General features: G+C 38.4%; 1 protein-coding gene across 1 annotated transcript; it reads right to left on the minus strand.

The window, feature by feature from the left end:
- Positions 1 to 482: 482 nt before the first annotated feature.
- On the minus strand, positions 483 to 16,829 carry LOC102709595. Its single transcript, XM_040527349.1, has 22 exons — positions 16,705 to 16,829; positions 15,341 to 15,722; positions 14,537 to 14,653; positions 13,213 to 13,295; positions 11,513 to 11,659; positions 11,273 to 11,421; positions 11,066 to 11,196; positions 10,856 to 10,978; positions 9,626 to 9,699; positions 8,722 to 9,306; positions 8,490 to 8,601; positions 8,273 to 8,410; positions 7,618 to 7,911; positions 7,252 to 7,531; positions 5,956 to 7,166; positions 5,477 to 5,876; positions 4,485 to 5,392; positions 4,326 to 4,391; positions 4,117 to 4,242; positions 3,306 to 3,550; positions 1,751 to 3,224; positions 483 to 1,008 (listed from the first exon to the last, which is right to left on the minus strand). Exons 1-21 carry the CDS (start codon positions 16,827 to 16,829, stop codon positions 1,766 to 1,768), a joined length of 7,155 nt encoding a protein of 2,384 aa, XP_040383283.1. The 3' UTR covers positions 483 to 1,008; positions 1,751 to 1,765.
- Positions 16,830 to 19,413: the final 2,584 nt, after the last annotated feature.

The raw sequence follows: 19,413 nt of genomic DNA on the forward strand, positions 1-19,413 counted from the left end.
CATCTTCTAAAAGTAGATCATCTATATTGAAAAGAAAAACTTTAAATATAAATGTTTCTTTACTCACTTCATATTTCATAACATTCAACACAAGAGGAGTAATAACATAGGGTGATATTTACTCACTTCATATTTCATAACATTCAATCACACAAGAGAAGTAATAACATAGGGTGATACAGTTGTAAAATATTCGTAAAATATATATAAATGATGTAATATGAATGTTACGTTGAAATGATAACCGGTATGAATAAATAATCTATTTTGGATGATCATCTAAATGGTAATATATCCTAATAGGAATATAGATGATTAAATTTAGATGGGACGTTAAAAATGCTCTTATATAACAGAGCTATAGTGTCCAATAGCTTCTCTTATTAATACTACGTTTTAAGGCTGCGTAATTATTAATACTACGTTTTAAGGCTGCGTAATCTGTGCATAACTAGTAGGTCAGTAGATATCAATGAGCCAGAACTGTTTTGCATTTTTTAAGGAAGACGATCATTTTGAAGCTTGCAAAGTATTAGTGAATTTGAAGTCCAAATAAAGTCCACTGTCAATACAGTCGTCATTTTTCATTTGACATCGACAGGCATGTATATGATTCCGTCGTGTTCCTGCTATATGGGTACTATGTACAGGTAATTTACAAGGCAAAATTGGTTTGCACATCTACAAACACAATCTCGGAACCAAGACCAAAAGACACAAGAAGCAACTAAGAAGCCTTCTATGTTGTTTAAATGGGTTGTCTTGTCTGGCGTTTGTCACATCCAGATGGAACGATGGTCAGCAGGGGGAAGCTCCAAAGGACAACCTATCAATGTCAGAAGAATTTCTGCTATCTGAAAATCAGTTGCTTCGTTAGTTTGTGAAACTCAAAATTCATGTGTCTCCATGGCATCGGTGGAGAGATCACATTACGGCAGCCGCAGAACTCGTGAGATGAACTCGTCAGCATGTTAAAAGCTACAATGCTCCATGAGAAGACAAGGGTCCCTGAGTTTTAAGATAAAGAGTATTAGCTTCATCGCTTCAGAACATGGATCCATGGCATATATTAAAACATAGCAACATACTAGATCAAACATCAATTAAATGAACCACCAATCAAGTGGAAAGTGGATTCATTTCCAAAAAGGTGGAAAGTGGACTGCCAAATCACCAAGTTGGATAGGTTCCAACATCACTTATTTACATGCCTAACAACATGAGATTTTGAAGCTTAATGAATTCCAAGTATAAACGCATATCCAACTATACAAGCCTGGTCACATTAGTTGGAATACTTGATTAAAAGTCATAGAATAGCAGGGTCAGTACGTCTATACCAGCTGCTAAGAGGTGATATTATTTTTCATGTAATCCTGGTGTAATGATCACAAAAGATGAAACAAAAACAATAGTTCAACGAGATAAATGTAAAAATAAAAAATTGTAAATCGCAACAGACCAGGAAAATGATGGTAACTGACTAGTAACAACCAGGCTACTAGCCAGGCTTCCGCAAGTTTTTCCAATACTATTCTATAATCCTTACCGTACTGCTACCACAAGAATTTTCTCTAGTGTGCAAGAAATATTTGCATACAAGATACAAACTTCGAAAGTTCAACCAAACAATAGTAACTTTCAAATGGGAGGGTTCCCCGTCTCAGGGAAAAAGGTAATACAAACTTTCAGACAGATTACTGTATCATGTTTATATATACAGCAAAGTTTTAAAGGTACGTGAACTTACAATTACTGCAGGATCTCATTTTTGTTTCTTGGAAGGAAACTTTGACCCATGCTTCTTTGATGATATAAGAGATGATGAAAGTAACGACTCAATATCCTCCCGTTGCCGCTTCCTTGATGCAGTCAGATGATTTTGATGAACTGCAGTTAAGTTACTTGCTTGGTTTTCTTTTAGTTCTGGCATTTGGCTACTTTCTTCATGTGAAGGGTCCACTTTATTTGTGTTCCCAGGTCTTGGGTGCTCAGAAAACCTCCTAGCATTTTTGGCCTTACCGGAGATTTTCTTCATTTCCAAGTTTGTTGGTGGACAAACACCATCACTCTTATTTGCTGACTCCAGAGTTGCGTCATGTTTAACTGAGGAATCAAATTGAGTCAAATTACCAAATCTTGGTTTTTCAGAGAACTTCCTTGCCCCTTTGGCATTTTGTATTAACTTCTGCATGTCTTGTGCTGGTGGAGAAGCATCATTTTTCATGCTTGTTGCTTTAGTATCACGACTTTGTGAGCCCTTAACAGTTCCCTTATCATAATTTTTGCTGCCATGCTTTTTAACCTCAGAATTCTGAAGTGAATCTTGGTTAAATAAGGCCTTGTCAGCTTCTGAATGAGTACTTTGTTTGATGGGTTTATTCAGTTCCCTCAGACTTACATTGGCAAGCTTGAGGTGATTATCATTATGGATACTTGGCCCTTTTCCTTCCTTTTGCTTTGTCACCACATTGTCCTGTTCAATGTCATGTTTAAATGAACCTTTGGTAACTCTCATACCATCATGCTGCAATACCAGTTCCTTTTCTTTGCTAGATTTTTTGTTGGGGTCACAAGCTTTTGTACTCTTTCGATCCCAGCGTGATACTCTTTTTGCTTGGTCATTTGGTAAACTTTCATTTGCTGTTTCCAGAGTCTTGACAGTATGTCTCACATGTTCTTTGTGGAGTCGAACATCAATTTTCTGTGAGATTGTTGTACTGTTTTTTTCATTTTCCTTGTTCTTACGATGACCTGTATAGTAGGTATGACTAGAACCATGAATATCTTCTGAATGTGAATGAACTTTCTCAAACAGCAAACCATATGGCCTCTTAACCGAGATGAGAATATTCCTTTCTTTAGCGTTCTGTAATAATGAAGCCCAATGTGAATTGCTCTGTAATGTCTTTGCATTTCCAACAATCCATAGAGAAAACCTGGCACGTGTTAAGGCAACATTCATCCGTCTCACGTCTGCAACAAACCCAATGCTGCGTGCTTCACCAGAGCGATGTCCACTGTCAGATGAAGTGGAGGCTCTAACAGTTGACAACACCAATATGTCAACTTCACGACCTTGAAATCCATCCACAGTATTTATTTCCATCTCCGCAACAATTTCAGGCCCAAAAAAGGAATTCAACTTTGAACGTAATAAAGAGAGTTGACTTCTATATGGAGTTATGATCCCTATTTTCCTGCAGGCGAACTCTGATGGATATCTGTTCATGAAGCAAGTATAAAAGCTCAGTTAGCTACAGGATGAAAATCCTTAAGATAGTCAAATACGAAAATATTGTTACCTATTCTTTAAAAATCCTAGTATCTCAAGTGCGGCATCAGCTTCGAAATGATTACAGAGTGATTGTGTAGCAGCATTTTTCCCACACTGTTCACGACCATCAGCTATGTCAAAGAACATGTATGGACCAAGACAGTCATGATCATGGAACAGGGCTGATTTGTCAGCCACCTGAGCACCATCAAGCAATTTATTTTCATAGAAATGCAATGATGGGAATCTGCTGATTTCAGGATGCATTCGGTACTGCAGACAAAACAAAATATTTATCATAAATCAGTAGATAATTTGCACTGACTGCTCCTCACATACTAAATATGGGAACTCTGTGCGAAAGTATGAATACATTCGTAACTTGAGGAAAAAAAAAGCCATGTTACTTCTTTTTAATGATGTTAACAAATGAGTCTGTTATATGGTTTTTCATTTATTGGAATAAGCCCATGCACAAATTAGCACATAAAACTACAACTCAAGAACTAGTCTAACAAGGGCATGGGACCATGCAATCTAACACAAGCCACCGAGCATAACTCAGTTAAAATATATTTTACCAAGTGCATTAACAAGGAACATACAGAAAAACTAATAAATGGTTACCCTTACTATTTCCTGTGCGATAGATAATTCTCAAATTTAAATAGCTAGACTCAAGAAGAAGATTTAGAATAAAACCATGTCAATAATCCAAACATGGTACTAGTACATAAGATCTTTGTACTGCACTAGTCTTTATTTGTACACTGCAAAATTGAAAAATCAAGCATCTATGTTGTATTATATAAATCACAGAGAATATCATGGAAAATAACCTGTTTGGTGAGCATAATCACTGGATAGCCAGCTCGTTGCAGGCGTTCAAACATACTACACTCGTAAAGAAATTTGCTTGCCAATCCAGACATCACAGTAGCAGGTAGCTGCTTTGGATCACCAACCTTCAATCAAGACATTTGTAAGCAAAATCTAGCACCTTATGATTACTTGGAAGGTGTAGGAAAAAAAAGGTAACACACATTACCATTATACATTTAGTTCCTTTCGACTTGAGAAGCTGAAGTGGAATCAAAGTAGCAGGCTCAAGAGCCTACAGAATAAGCCCAAAGAAACTTAGTCTTTAGTACAATAGACTACAAGGTTATCATCATTTAAAGAAATAAATTTACTATTGAGACAATACCTGCGCAGCTTCATCAATGACAACAACGTCAAACAAAGCATGCTCAGAAAAATTCACAAATTTATTAGCTGAAGCAGTTTCTGAGCAAACACTATAAATATCACCTCCACACCCACTGAGTGTTGTCACAACAATTTCTGCTTCTCCAAGAATTGACTTTCGCACCTTGTGCTTAAGAGATCTGTTTTCATCAGCTATTTTCTTCTCACGTGCATGAGCAGTGGCAAGTTCTGCAGAAACTTGCCTTTTCTGTGCATACAGAAAGTTGAGCTTTGCACCAATTGCATCATCAGAAACTTCATCTGTACTGTTTTCATTGGGAACAACAGAGTCATTTTCTGTTTTATCAACCTCAACTAATTTTCTCCTCAACTCATAGTGTCTAATTCTGTCTACAATCTTTTCCAATTTAGCCCTAAGTGAGCCAGAGGATTCAGCATCGGATAAATTTTTGCTATCACTTTTTGTCTTTAACTCATCAGCTAATCTTTGTTCAACAAGTGTGTCAATAAAGAAAGGAACTGAATTAGAATGAACTGTCTTTGCATTGCCGACCCGCACTATATAAGGCTTGTACAGATTTCCATCAGTGCCATACAATCCTTCGCTAAGTCTTGACACAAGTTCATCAACTGCAGCATTTGACTGTGCACATACTAAAACCCGCCCTTTTGAAAGTTGATCTGTCAACTTAGGGACTTCTCTCTGGGAATCATTTATAAGTTGTTTAGCAAGGGCTGCATCCTGCCAAGCTCTAGCTACTGCAACAGACTGGCTTATCCTTGTTCTTGGCTTGTTAAATTCAGCAGGAGTGATGGTGAGGGATTCATTTCTCTGTGAGGAGTTGTATGTATGTAAAGAAAGCAAGGCACTCACAATTGCAACAATAGTTCTGGTTTTACCAGTACCTGCAGAAAACACAATTGTAAACATTACTTTGTTTATGCCTGGAGTTGTGACAAATTGCTGGTAAGGAGAACTAAAAGACATACCTGGAGGGCCCTGAATAAGAGACAGATCAAAATTTGTTTTGGAGCTTGTCGGTCCTATAGCAATACTTACAGCTTGGAGCTGGCTGTCATTGTATGATGACTTCAAAACTTTTCGCATAGGTTGTGAGAGTTTATCAAGATACGCTTTTCCAGATCCATGGTAAATTGAATTACAGGAAACAGGATTCAAGATTACCGGAAGCACTGGTATATCATTCAATGATGAAAGCGCGCTGAATTCTCGAATTTGAGGTGTCATGCTCATAACCCTATTCAGGAACCACTTACTTCTTTCAACAAGAAGTCGTTTCACTTTATTTAGACGTGCATTCTCATTAGAGAGAAAGAACTTCATTACAAGAATTAATGCCTTGTTTTTATCACTCTCGCGCCGATCCACCTGAAAATATAGTAAATGTGTTACACAATACCTAAATAATTCTGTTGGAGAAACAAATATTCATGGGCAATAGGAATACCTTTCCAAGCACATGAACCTGCTGTCTAGTGCTTTTCAGTGGATCCTTGCTGAGCAATATCAAATCATTCTCCATACAACTTTTGAGTTTCAGAATGTCACTATTGTCAGGGCGACCACGCACAAGAAGAAAATCATCAACCCTTTCAACTGAGAGTATAGATATGGAACCACAATTCATGTCTTCAACAGGGGTTTCTACGTAAGCATTCTGCAACTGAGCTTTGAACTCTTCTAGAACTAGTGGCTGGAAAATCTCAACATATTGAGCTTGTGAATCAAAGCATACAGGAATTTCTTTCAAAGAAAGTTTCTTTATTATTTCAGTAGAAGGTAGACCAACAACAGCGAAGTAATCCATTTCCAAGATGTTCTTAAACCAGCTGTCCAGTTTGGGAGGCTTAAGTCGTCGAGAACTAGCATCCGGTCTTCCAAAAGATTGTCTCTTTTCAGCAGACAAAGGAAGCTGGACTACTTGTCTTTTAGGAACCAATAAGCTGGTCTTTGTTAAACGAAGTTGTGGCTTTCGGCAGCTATCAAGTGCATGTTCTAAAGGATCATCTTCATCATCAGATATATCTCTGAAGATTGACTTAAATTTTTCTGTACCTGATGACAAATTAGGACGTGATGGTTGAGGAGTGGTGCTAGTAGGCGGTTTAATCTTTTTTGGTAAAAGGGACGTATCATTCGTATTCACTGGAACAGTTGGAATTTTCGTTCTACCTAATCCTTCTTTGGCAGAAATTATGCTTCTACTATCTTTTGATACAGGTTTAGAAGAGGCTACAACATGACTGACCGGACCTATCTGTTGTTTTGGTAGCACATGTCTATCTTCAGTCAGCATTCTTTGTTCAGTATGCTCAACTTCTTTCATAATATCTGAAGCAGTGGGTCCATTAATACCTTTAACAGATGACAAAACCTCATCACCAGACACATCAGCTGCTGATGAATTTTCTTCACTGTCTGAAAGAAGAATTATTTGTTCAGTGCATGTTGCTTGAGAAGGCTTCATGGTTCCAACATTGTCCCTGCCAGTATTTCTCTCCTGAACCATGGGCACAGCTGAAGGAAAATTAGCAATTTGTTCTGTGAACATTGGTACACTGACCACTTCTCTCCTTTCAGTTTTTGAAGAAGTCTCCTTGGACAATGCAAGTTTGAGATCCGAAATTTTCTGTGTGAGTTCACTGATATTGACTGCATCTGAAAGCATGGTATATAAGTTACTACCAAACATCTCTTGAAATATATAAACTACATACAGAACTGGAAAAATTAGAGGCCTGACCATGTGAAACGATACTGCCAAGATCTTCAATGTAGTGCTGGATGGTGCCACCAAGTGAACCTTTTAATATTCTAATTATAGATAGCATGCATTGTTTCCAGTGTCTGATGATCACAGGGAGTGATGATTTCCCCCAATTAATAAAGTGAAAAAGCCATGTAATATCATTAGGGTCTAGAACCTGAACCGCTGTTGTCATACCGCATAACTTGTTAGAAGAATATGAACAAAGCCTGTCATACACAAGGGGAAGCAACTCAAGCAATCGAACGCATGATATCTGAAACAAAGTTGAGAATATGATGAGACAAAGAAATGAACACATCCATAGTGATAGTACAAGAAGTGAAAGCAATAGAGACATACCTGACACTGTTTGGTATTTATTAGATCATCTCCCCTTCGCAGGCATGTGGAAAGAAAAGGCCAGAGAGCTCCGGAAAGCAAAGTGCTGAACTTCTCCCAAGAAATAATATCAACTGAATGTTCTGGCAGGTTGACAGCTACATTTGAAAAGGACTGGCGCAGGAAACCACCTTCAATAGGTTTTGCTTGTTCTGCAACTGAAGGTTGTTGAACAACATCCTTTAATAGTTTGCATATGACAAAAAACAAGTGATGAAGACTATGAAAATCTGCCAAAGCTGATTTTGTTTCCACCTGAACATTTCAAATAAGGTAGAACATGATTATTTCCAGTAATCCAGTTTCAATGAAAAGAATTGGACTGAACTACAAAGAGATTGAAACAATCCTCAGTGCTTGAAATAAAACTCACGTTCCATATTACAAGATTTTCTGGGTTTGCCTAAATTCATCCATGTATAGAATGTATATGTTTTGTATGTGTCTAGATTCATTAGCACACAAATAAATCTAGAAAAGGCTAGAAAGTCTTATAATGTAGAACAGAGGGAATACTATGTTATTTCAGAGTCCAGCTAGCAACCAACCAGTAGATTCCCAGAGTCACCTCAATGAATATAAAAATAAATGAATGCCAAAGAAATCAAAATCTAACCAATTGAATTGCATTTCTTAGACCGACAAAAGTAGCAGACAGGGAAGATGCACTTGAGCACAGAAATTGAAGCCCGGACGTCAAACCCCGTGCTTGTGATGCATGTTCCAGGACAGCTCGCCCAACTTGCCGCACATTCTACAGTGAGTACAAAGAAGAAATGATAAGTGCTCAGATGCACAAGGGGTAGAATGGAAGACATTAGTAGTACCCTTACATCATTATGATCGACTAGTGTCAAAATCAAGCTTTCCGCCATCATTGATTCCCAGGCCCATTGCTTTTGAAGCCCACATTTCTCAATTTGCATGATGACATGAATGGCAAATCTAAAAAAATCATGTCAATATGATATAGTGGAAAATTAAGGAATTATGGAATGCAATAAGTACGAGATATGGCCAGGAAAGATTTTTAGATAAAATGGTAATAGGTAAAACGGAGTCAACCTTTTAAATATTTTCAATAATAGTGTGCAAGATTGTGACACCTTGAGAATATTGATACACTCCTGACCAACTCCACCATCATCTGCACCATTTGGAACTTGCCATGAAAATGTTGGCAAAACTTCTCCAGCATGCAATGATAACCAATCATTAACAGGCAACGACAAGTCTGTAGCTGCTTCAGGCTTCAACACAGAAATATGAGATAGAGCCCAAAACACTGCTTTTGAAAAGGCTATGGGCAGCTTAGATGGTTCCAACTGAACCATTATGAGGTACCATAACAATGGGACACATCTCCAATCCTTGCACTCCCGACATGTCAACTTGTACAGTATACTGAAATCATTCCAACAGCTGTAATCCATCTCTTGAGCATCACAGAAGACAGGCAGCTCATCCTCATCATCAACAAATATGACAGAATTGCTTATACCACCCTTTGTGCAAGACTCATACTTCAGTTGAAATGAAATCAAAGCAGAAACATCAGAAATTATGAGGATATTGATGAGATCAAGTGCAGGTTGACGCAAAGAACTATGTAATGATGTATCCGTTAATGAGCCAATCAAAGATGGTCCCCTGTTCCACATAATACAGGTCAGGGGATGATAAGCAACAGTGGAGAAATAAAGGTAACCTCAAAATAAAAAAAAAGTTGGGAAATCCAGCAGCAGATAAAAAATGTGGTTAGCTGCAAATATGATATTGATAATTCACTTTATGAATACGAGGACAAGTGAATACTAGAAGTGAGAAGACTTCCAATCAATGAGTTTCATACATGAAATGTGTAAACACGCACACACAAGCAGTTTTGGCTTCAGCTACCATAAATTGTTTATCACAGGTCTAATAGGTAAGATATTTGCTTGTAAAGATAAGTATGTTTGGTCCTTACCACATATGGACGCATTCAGAAGCTGGGCAAGGAGGATTCATTGTGTAACCTCTTTGTACAATAAGAAGAGCGATCTGGAAGGAAACACGGAAAATATCGCATGTTTCAACAAGAGTGTATAATAAATGAATAATTAATGAACAAAAACATATCCAACAATCAAAGAAAAAAATATATTTTTGTTGATAAAATTTTGAGTGTGCCATCTTTGATTTAGCTTTTTGACCCTTTTAGCTTTAATCATATAGCATTCACTTAAAAATGTATATTCAACCATGTACCACCATGCAATTGCCATTTGTTAGAAATCCATATAATTATATCTCACTCCCTCACCCTCTTTTGTCCTCTACCATAATCCATGAAGCTGCCAACAACAATGGTTAGCAATGACAGCAATGGAGTGCAGAGTGCAGCAAGCACACCAGTCATGGTGAAAAGTGACAAAATCAACAACGACGATGACCCTGAGTACAACAGCAATACTGACAGCAATGTCTGACGTAAGAGCAATAGTCCTTTCAGCATTGCAGGAGTAACAGACCACAGAACCAATCTAAACCTTAAAGACTCTAATGGCTTTCTATGGATATATTTACTCACCCGCCTCATCACTTGATAACCTAATGTTCTGGTAATTATACCTCGTTTATTGTTTACACAGCTTGCTTCTTCCAGATTTGAATTATGAATTCAAACAAGATGCAATATAACAAATAGTTGGAAGTCCCAAATAGGTGGTACTCCCTGCGTCGCAAATTATAAGGTTAAGTTTGACTTGGCATGGTCATTACTATCAAACTTTAGCTCTCAATTTATCTTGAAGTATATCATTATTCATAGTGAAACCAACAGCATATGAAAGTACATCCAAATCTGAATCTAACGTTACTATATTTATAGAGATATCACTGCACCTACACGTATATTGTTAGACTAATTTGTTAGTCAAAACTTGTGAACTTCAAATTTTAAAACGTGTGTTTGCCTTATAATTTGGGACAGAGGGGGTGCTTAATAGCGAAAAAGAGGCAATACATTTAAGTTAGCTTTAGAGAGAGAAACGCCTGTGGGTATTCTGGCTAGCACCACATATGGTGGGCTAGCCAGCGCAGGTTCAAAGCCTCACCAACATTGGGTCCTTCCCCATTGTCCAGCTTTTTTTAGCTTAAGAGAGCTACATGGAAAACCAAAGAATTAAATAGCCAGTTAGCAACAACAGAAGCTAACCTTAGTTGCATTTTTTCTCATCAGAGCACTGAAATTACTACTCCGAGTTACTTGATGAAGAAGAAAATACAGTATGTTCCTCCTTTGCTTTTCATGGTCACCATCTTGCAGTGCTTCAAGTGACTATCATACAAGATTTAGCATTATCATAATTCACGAAAGAATAGTATAATGAGAAAAACATTTTACTCAGATGAGCAACAAACATGCCTGAAGAAATGGAAGGAAAAGATCAAAAATTTCTTTGTGGCTTTTCTCATCTCTAGTATGAAAACAATGACCCAGTAATGTGTTCCGCATGACATTAGGTGATAAAGTTGTTCTCAACCAAAGCTTGCAACCTAAAACAAAAGAATGTGTAAGTTCACAACAGGACAAGATCATCATAGGACCAAAAAAACTCATAGTTACACTCACCAAGCATTTCAAATGATGCTTTCAGGCAACTGACAGCACATGACAAATCAGATCTATCATCACTGACATGATTAAGCACAATATTCAGGAATATAGGGTATTTCTCCAAGATTCCATCTTCAAAAGCAGGTGCATCAAGAAATCCAAGACTGCAAAACAAAGTCAACACATAAACGGGTACAAAATTTGGAACAAATGACAACATGGTAAGTCATGTATTCATGTGTTAAACTTACATACAGTGATTTGAATCCAAGCCATATATCAGCTCTTTTGAGCTGCACCCTGGGCCTTGGAGATTCTAAAGTAGATGGAAGAACATCCGCTTCCAAAAAATTAATATATTTTTGCAGTAAGGGTTGCAAAGGGTCCAGATCAACCGCTCTCCTGCGTATTATTGTCAATGTTAATAAAATGACAAGTGATGAATTTATAGTAATTAAAATGGACAAGGTCATATCAGATCCAATGTGGGAATGTATTAAAGCAATACAGAGGTAACACAATCCCAACATGAATCCTGGCACGATATTAGAGCATTTGGTCAAAATCTTGTATATTGAGTTAAATTACTGAGGCTGATCCTACTAAAGATTTCAACAAACTTAAGATTCATTATTAAACAAAAAATATAAGTGACATTAATGGAATGTCAAAGATTGGATAAAGTGCAAGAGGAATGGCAGAGAGGGCTTTTCAGTGTTAATATGGAAATAGGTAAGTCCCTTCGTCCCATGAAGACTTCATTTTTGCGTTCTTTATTTGTCCACAAAGACTTCATCTTTGGGGTAATAAATGTATTGGAGTTTGTAAAAGTAGGGGACAAATGTCTTTGGGGGACATAGGTGAGTATTATATTATTCCACAATGAGAGCAAAGAGATTAAATGAATGCAAAATCTTGTGTGTGATAAGCTAAGCATTACATGTAACACCACCTGTGGCGTGAAACAGTTTTTGGTTCATAAAATCAACCAATACAAAACTCAAAGGCATCAAGACATGCTATTTTCTATGACAAAGCCAGAAGCGAATCCATGAATGGTAGATCGAGTCATGGTTTCAATCTTGAAGCTTTTTCCACAGCATTATGTATTATACCCGTAGCTTCAGATTAGCATTTCTGCTTTACAAAACCCATCATATATTTTGAAGAAAAACAATCTTTCAAACAAATGTCCTTATTTGCAACATTGCACATGTAATCAGTGTTTTGGACCTTGTCAAGATATCTTACATAAAGCTGTATTAGTTATCCCACCTCTTAGCTTATTATCCCAAGACCTAAAAAGTTAATTGTGTATAAAACAAGGTGACTGGCTTTGTAAAGCTTAATGTTGCCATTATGATAACACTGTGTAGGAGGAGTTAAAGCAGACAGAGAAGAGAAGATATTTGTAATCACAGCACACTTTTACCGTAAGTCAATCAACTTTATAACAATAAGCAATTTTGATGTGTTTTCATGACCATATAGTGCATGTTTGGTTTATCGCATATTTTGTCACCAACAGAGCATTAGTTAAATCGGCAGATAAAACAATCGACTAAAATGATCTAGGGGAAAACATGGGACAATGGGATCCTGCCTAAATTTGGTAGCAAGTTAAATGTTTGTGCAATCTGATATATGCTACCAAAATTTCGTAAGAAAATGCTGCATAGAACCAACAACAGCTCCTAGTGCCCAGTACCACTTAAATGACTTGTTTAAAATCTGTAGATTTAATATGCTATTAACAACTGTCAAACTATGAAATAGTCAAGACAGTATTATCAACCATGTGTTGGAATCTTCTGCCTTCTAGCACAGTTGTATTACCTAATCTAGCTATCGGCTATTCCTATATTGCTCAAGTATGCATGTGCATTTTCATGTATGGATCTAATTAGTGGTTTTGTTGATTCAAAATGAACAGGAAAGTGGCAAGAACATATTACCTCAATTTCCCCATGGACCGGGCTAAGCGAAGCCCAATTGCTCGAGCTTTACAACTTTTGAAGAAAAGTAATGCATACACGCCCTAAAATTGTAAGTTTGAAGATACTGTGAGATAGGTAGATAGCTTGATGGATACAGAGGAAAGAAAACTTAATATATACTATTTTGAGCAACAGTCAACAGCCCAAAAATCAATTGGTGAGAAATAAGTATTGTACCCTGGATTACTTTGTTATTTAGACAGCTAAGTATTTATCCATATTTTATGTCTCACAAAGTCAAATGGCTGCAAGCAATCTCAAAAGCAGGTACAGGATGGTGTTGTTGCTCCTCGTTATGTGCCCTCAGAGATTCAGTTGGCTGATTTATTTACAAAAGCATAGACTGGAGCCCAACATAGGTTTTATCTCTCCAAACTCAGTGTTCTCGATCCACCCTGAGTTTGAGGGGGGGGGTGTGTTAGATGTATATGTCTTCCTGTATTCTTATGTCTTTTTGTATTCTTGTATTTCCTCATTGTATGAGGGGCTTTTGTGTATATTTACAACTTCTGTACCTCTATATATTTGGGCCTAGTGCTCCTATAATGAATAGAAGAGCTAATTAGCAGCGGCGGTGGCGGCGGCTGGGTGGGGAGCAGCGGCAGCGGTCTCGGCCGAGTGGGGGTGGGGGAGCAGCGGCAGCGGCGTCGGCCGGGTGGGGAAGCAGCCGAGCGGTGACTGGGCAGATAGGCCGCGGTGGCGGCCGTGCGAAGGAGTGCCGGCAGTGGCCGGGCGACGGCGATGGTCGGGCAGACGAGCCGCGGCAGCAGCCGGCGAAGAGCGACGGCCAGGGTGGCCACGGTGGCGGCCGGGCAGCGGCTGCCCGGTGAAGGGCGACGGCGGCTGTCGAGTGAAGAGCAGCGTCGACGACCTCAACCAGCTCGCCCCAGACCTTGACGACCTCGACCAGCTCGCCTCAGACCTCCATGCGGCAACGGGCAGACGAATCGGCGGCGAAATCAACGGCAACAACGATGAATCGGCAGCAGACTGCCTCAAAACGAAGAGGAAACAGCCGCTTCGATCGAGAGATAACAAGAGAAGATTAACGAGAAGAGGTATGCTAACCTCGCTCTGATACCATGTTATGAATAGCTCTTCTATTCATTATAGGAGCACTAGGCCCAAATATATAGAGGTACAGGAGTTAATAAATATACACAAAAGCCCCTCATACAATGAGGAATACAAGAATACAAAAAGACATAAGAATACAAGAAGACATATACATCTAACAACTAGTTGTGTTATGAGCATAATTCAAGGAAAAGAAGTAACTTACAGGGTATTGCTGATTAGCTGACAAGCTCACGTCAAATATTTCATCAATTCTTTCAATGAATGTCTGGAACTGATTAGCCAATGACAAATCATCTAACAGAACAGGATACATCAGAACCTGCAGATATAAAACAGCACAGTTTGTCAAGGCTGCATGAAACTTCGGGCTGTTGTTCCTATGTGATGGTTTATACAATGAGTGCGACTCATTAAGATATTGAGGCTGCTTGCCTTTGCAGATTAAAGTAACAGGTTCGTTGACAAGACCAGGATGTGTCAAAGGAAATGAAAAGATGATGCAGTGTTACTAGTCAGAACATGAAATGTAACAGGTGTAAATTATGTGTCGCTTCTATCCTCAGCATTGACAGATGGATTATGAGAATTTCACAGAACAGGAGTACATATGATTGAGTGGATACCAAGCTCCTGCTGATTAAAATGAGTTCAGCCAACTCAAACTGAATAAATGCCATTATATTGGTTGATAAAAACTCTATTCGGTACACTCTAATAGCAATTGTGTAAGCCACTACACATCTGCAAAAGCAATTATAGTGACAAGTTGGTTGACCTTCTTCACCGACCCGGCTAAAATTATGGTGAAAAGGACCAAATAAATACTAGTGGTGCGAGATATTGTACAACAGCAGGTCAGCAGCAGCAGCAGTCCTTGTTATAAATTTATATGACAGCTTAAGAAAGGAAAATAAACAGAAACAAAAGAGTTTCAAATGTCTGAATGGTATTTTTATTTGATATATGTATGTGGAAAACTAAAAAGATCACATAAAAGAAAACATACTTCAAACATTATGCTAACAACGTCTGCACCATGCAATGAAGGTTTGTACTCCTTTAGTTGTATTTTTGCATTCATCTGCCTAAGATGTTCTGTAACCCTCTCTTCATCGAGAAGCCGTAATACTTTCAGAAGGGGATCAGAGCAAGACCGATATTCAGTATCAAAACACTTCTGTGCCTGGTGGTGTTCACACACACATTGTGCACAAATATTGAGTTCTTCAGAAATCCGTTTCCATATTGTTCTAGGAGGTGAATTTTCCTCTTGTTCATCAAAGTAACCAAGGAACGTCTCAAGAAATGGTCCCATAATATCAGCATATCCACACCAAATATGCTCTTCTTTTGGCAAACTTCCCAAAAAATTGAAACAATGTGAAAACCTGCAGGTAGTTACACAAACATGAGATCTCATTTGGACTGTCAAGGGAAATCACAGACCATGTCCTCAACTAGTAAAAGTAGCAAGAACTCTTTTGACTCTAGAAACAAGCCATGTTGCATGAAGGGCAGCTGTCCATTTGCATAACTTTTGATGTTCCCACACAACTCAAATACAGATAAACTAAATGTCTTTTGGACATAAACATGTATTATATCAGATTTTATCTGCTGTAAAAAGCTCAAGCAAAACAGCACTCCATGATTTATATACTTTATATTGGAAAATTCTCACATCACCTAAAAGTTAATTGAACCAAATGATTCCAAAGTACAATACAGCATTAGGGGCGCACATAAATGAGACAACAAGGTGAGAAATAGTGATAAGTGGGATGGGAATTAACAAGTTGGATCAAGGTCATCGGACTAGGTGTAGGCCGTGGGGGAGCAGTGGCTATATTTGGTTCACGATAAGTTGTTTTCCCCCCACAGCTATGTACATTTCAAATCAATATTCCTCCAAGCAATTGTGCTCCCATCCTAATAAGCCTACATTGTAATAAACTAATTGTTTAGTTCTGCATATCGGCAGTGTCTACCATGACACAACAGAGTGACAGACTTCCAACAGCACTGGAAGTGTTCCTCCCGATGTATCAGTCATCTACTGGTCCAGTACACCACAGAAGGGATTTGTGTTGTGCAACGATGAGGTTAATAGTCCATAGGCCCATAACAACCTACATTCGCATTATCTAATCCAAACAACCAGGAAAAGCAAAACGAGCTTACTAGCATGTAGCTACCCTGCCCGTGCCCGATTCCTCCTCGGCGCAGGCGTTCCTCGTCGTTCCGCTCCAATCAGCGGAACTCCTAAACCCACACCACTAAACCCGCCGCGAATCCGCGTACCACCTCCTCCCCCCCCCCCATCACCACCAGGAACCAGCGCGATGCGTGACACGGGTGTTCCGTCCGTACCATTCCCCCTTGGCCTGGTCGAGGCGGCGCTGCTTGGCCGCGGAGGGCTCGCCGTCGTCGTCGGCCTCCTCGGCCTCCTGGATCCCGCGCCACCGGTCGACGAGCTGGCCCCGCCGCGCCGTCATCGCCGCGCCACCGGCGGAGGCCGTGATCGGGTGGGGGCGCGGTCTAGGGTTTCGGTTGAGGCGGGAGCGGCCGCGCGGGCGGGGGTTTTCGCGCGAAGCGGGGGAGGGGGGGGGGGAGAGAATTGGGAAGGGGGCGGCGTGTGGCGAAGCAGCCAGCCAGCCGCGCGATGTTATGGCGGGGACGCGTCAGTGGGGGCGGGGTGCGCGTAGCAGATTTCCGGGGATTTTCCGGCGCTTCCCATTCTTTTGGTGGGGGGAATCCGCGAGCCCGCGGGCGTTCTCGCGCCATTGGGAATCAGGGAGACGGAGCCGAACTGGTACCGACCCAAGTATAAGTGTATAACCGTGATTTGTTTGGTTTTTTTTTGTCCAAATAAAAATAATGTGTGGCTAAAACTTATATATATATATCCTTAGCGATCTAAAAGGGGTGGAAAAATAAAATTTAAAAAAAAACTCTAAATTTAAGGTTGAAAAATTAAATTTTAACTTCTAACATAAGCAGAAGCTATCGTTATTTTCGGTTTCGTGTATACGACTGTATCATAACGTTGGTTGGGTTGTGTATATCGTAGGTACGCTTTGGAAGGGAAGACAGACAATGTAGGTCTACTCAATTTCAAAACAAACCGTGAGGCTATAGGTATCTTTTATAAGTGTCTAGTTTGGCTTGTATTGTCTAAATTGATCTTAGTATTCTCTTTGTTTTTTTAGTCAACGCTATTTACTTTTGGATTTACGTTTAACTCTTTGTCTTATTTAAAAAATTTATATGAGTATTGATTGTTTTGTTATAATTTGATTTGTTATGAAAGTAACTTTAAATATGATTTATAATTTTGCATATTTAGACAAAAAAAATTGAATAAGACGAAGGGTCAAATGTAAATCCAAAATTCAATAGCGTAAATTAAAAAATCAGAGGGAGTAATGTTTTCTTCGGTTTTTCTGTTTGATATTGTTTAACTCCACTCGTTTTATATAAAAATTTAGTGTAACTATCATTTATTTTGTTATCTTTTATTTTATCATTAAGTAAACTACAAGTAGGACTTGTAATTTTGCATATTTGCAAAAATATAAATAATAAGAACGCTTAAACATGTGACTAAAAGACGTCAACTTAAAAATATTTTATGAAGTTGGCGATTTCAATAGTATCTGAGTCCTTGTTTGAATTAAAGCCCAAAAATTAGCATGCCAGAAAATATGTTTTCCTGATATTTTGGGGTTGATTTGGTTTTATACCAAAATTGGACTTAGGTAAGGTAAAGTTAGTTAGTTTTAGGTCAAAATGAGTCAAACCGCATATTGATAAAATCTTATTTAGATGCATTATTAGAATTTAGTGGTAAACCAAGTATTTGAAGAACACTATTAGGGTTTAGGATGGCTATTCTTTCGTAAGGTCAGTTTGAGCCTCAAACCAAATTAGTCCTTGGTTTCGATCCAAACACAACATTGCTAGACCAAAACTTACCAGAATTTAGTGTAGGGAAATATTGTTAAGATCTATTTCCATCCCATATCAAACCAACTCTACATCAACGCGCATCCTTCTACCACGTAGCGGGTTGGAACTTAGTGGCCCGCTAAAAGTAGCGGCCACTATAGCTACACGCAATTCAATTTAGTGGCCGCTATAGCATGAATATGATATTGATACTTCAAATGACAATAACAGATAATGAGTTTATTAGTTGTTTGGTCTCCTTCAGTGACATATTCTTATGAAATCATGATTTCTAATGAGCATAACCCCATATTTATTTCTTAATTTAAGTTAAGTTGGAAAGAGACACCAGCTCTTTGAGTACAACAAAATATATATTTATGCTCTTAAGTATATGTATGTTGATGCATCACTAATTTGTTTCTCGTAATTGTGATATATATAGGCTGCGTTCGGTTGGTGGGCATAAGCCCTGGCACGGAAAACATAGTAATAGATTAGTACATGATTAATTAATTATTAATTATTAAAAATATATAATAGATTAATATGATTTTTTAAAACAACTTTCCTATAGAATTTTTTTGCAAAAAATACACCGTTTAGCAGTTCGAGAAACGTGCGCGCGGAAAATGAGGATGATAAGTTAACTAAGCAGGGGCGGCGAACGCGGCCATACTCAATTTGATATGTGATTATTAAATATAGCTATTGGAGCATGGTGTCCGATTTCGTAATCCATCACTTACACGCTATTCACTATTTATTAGCTTGTCCTATATATATAGTGCGTTAACTTATAGAGAGATAATAGAACGTATCTGAAACCTTTTACAGTGTTGTCTACATGTTGTTTTAGGAAGATAAAAGGTGTTCCTTTTTTTAGCTTTGCTAAGAAATATCATATTCTAAATGCAAACCATGAGCAACAAATGTCATATAGTTTGTAATAGTTTCTCTATCATTTGTTACAAACAGTACAATCATCAACCGTTTGGCATAGAGAAATGAATTGTTTTCCCAAACACAGACATTAATGTTATTATTTTTCAAGATAAATTTAGAAGTGCTACACCAATTCTGAACATAGAACACAAAGGCTATCCATTACACCCCATCTCAGGAAAAAAC

This window comes from Oryza brachyantha, chromosome 9 (genome assembly GCF_000231095.2).
Source record: "Oryza brachyantha chromosome 9, ObraRS2, whole genome shotgun sequence".
In the NCBI taxonomy this organism is placed as follows: Eukaryota; Viridiplantae; Streptophyta; class Magnoliopsida; order Poales; family Poaceae; genus Oryza; species Oryza brachyantha.

What these genes read in the sequence shown, in the direction of transcription:
- LOC102709595 (XM_040527349.1), bottom strand. Translation starts at nt 16,829, where the DNA reads ATGACGGCGCGGCGGGGCCAGCTCGTCGACCGGTGGCGCGGGATCCAG. An exon ending in TGGCTTGGATTCAAATCACT is followed by an intron (nt 11,422 to 11,512) that starts GTATGTAAGTTT and finishes TTTGTTTTGCAG; the next exon opens with TCTTGGATTTCTTGATGCAC. An exon ending in CACTAGTCGATCATAATGAT is followed by an intron (nt 8,411 to 8,489) that starts GTAAGGGTACTA and finishes TACTCACTGTAG; the next exon opens with AATGTGCGGCAAGTTGGGCG.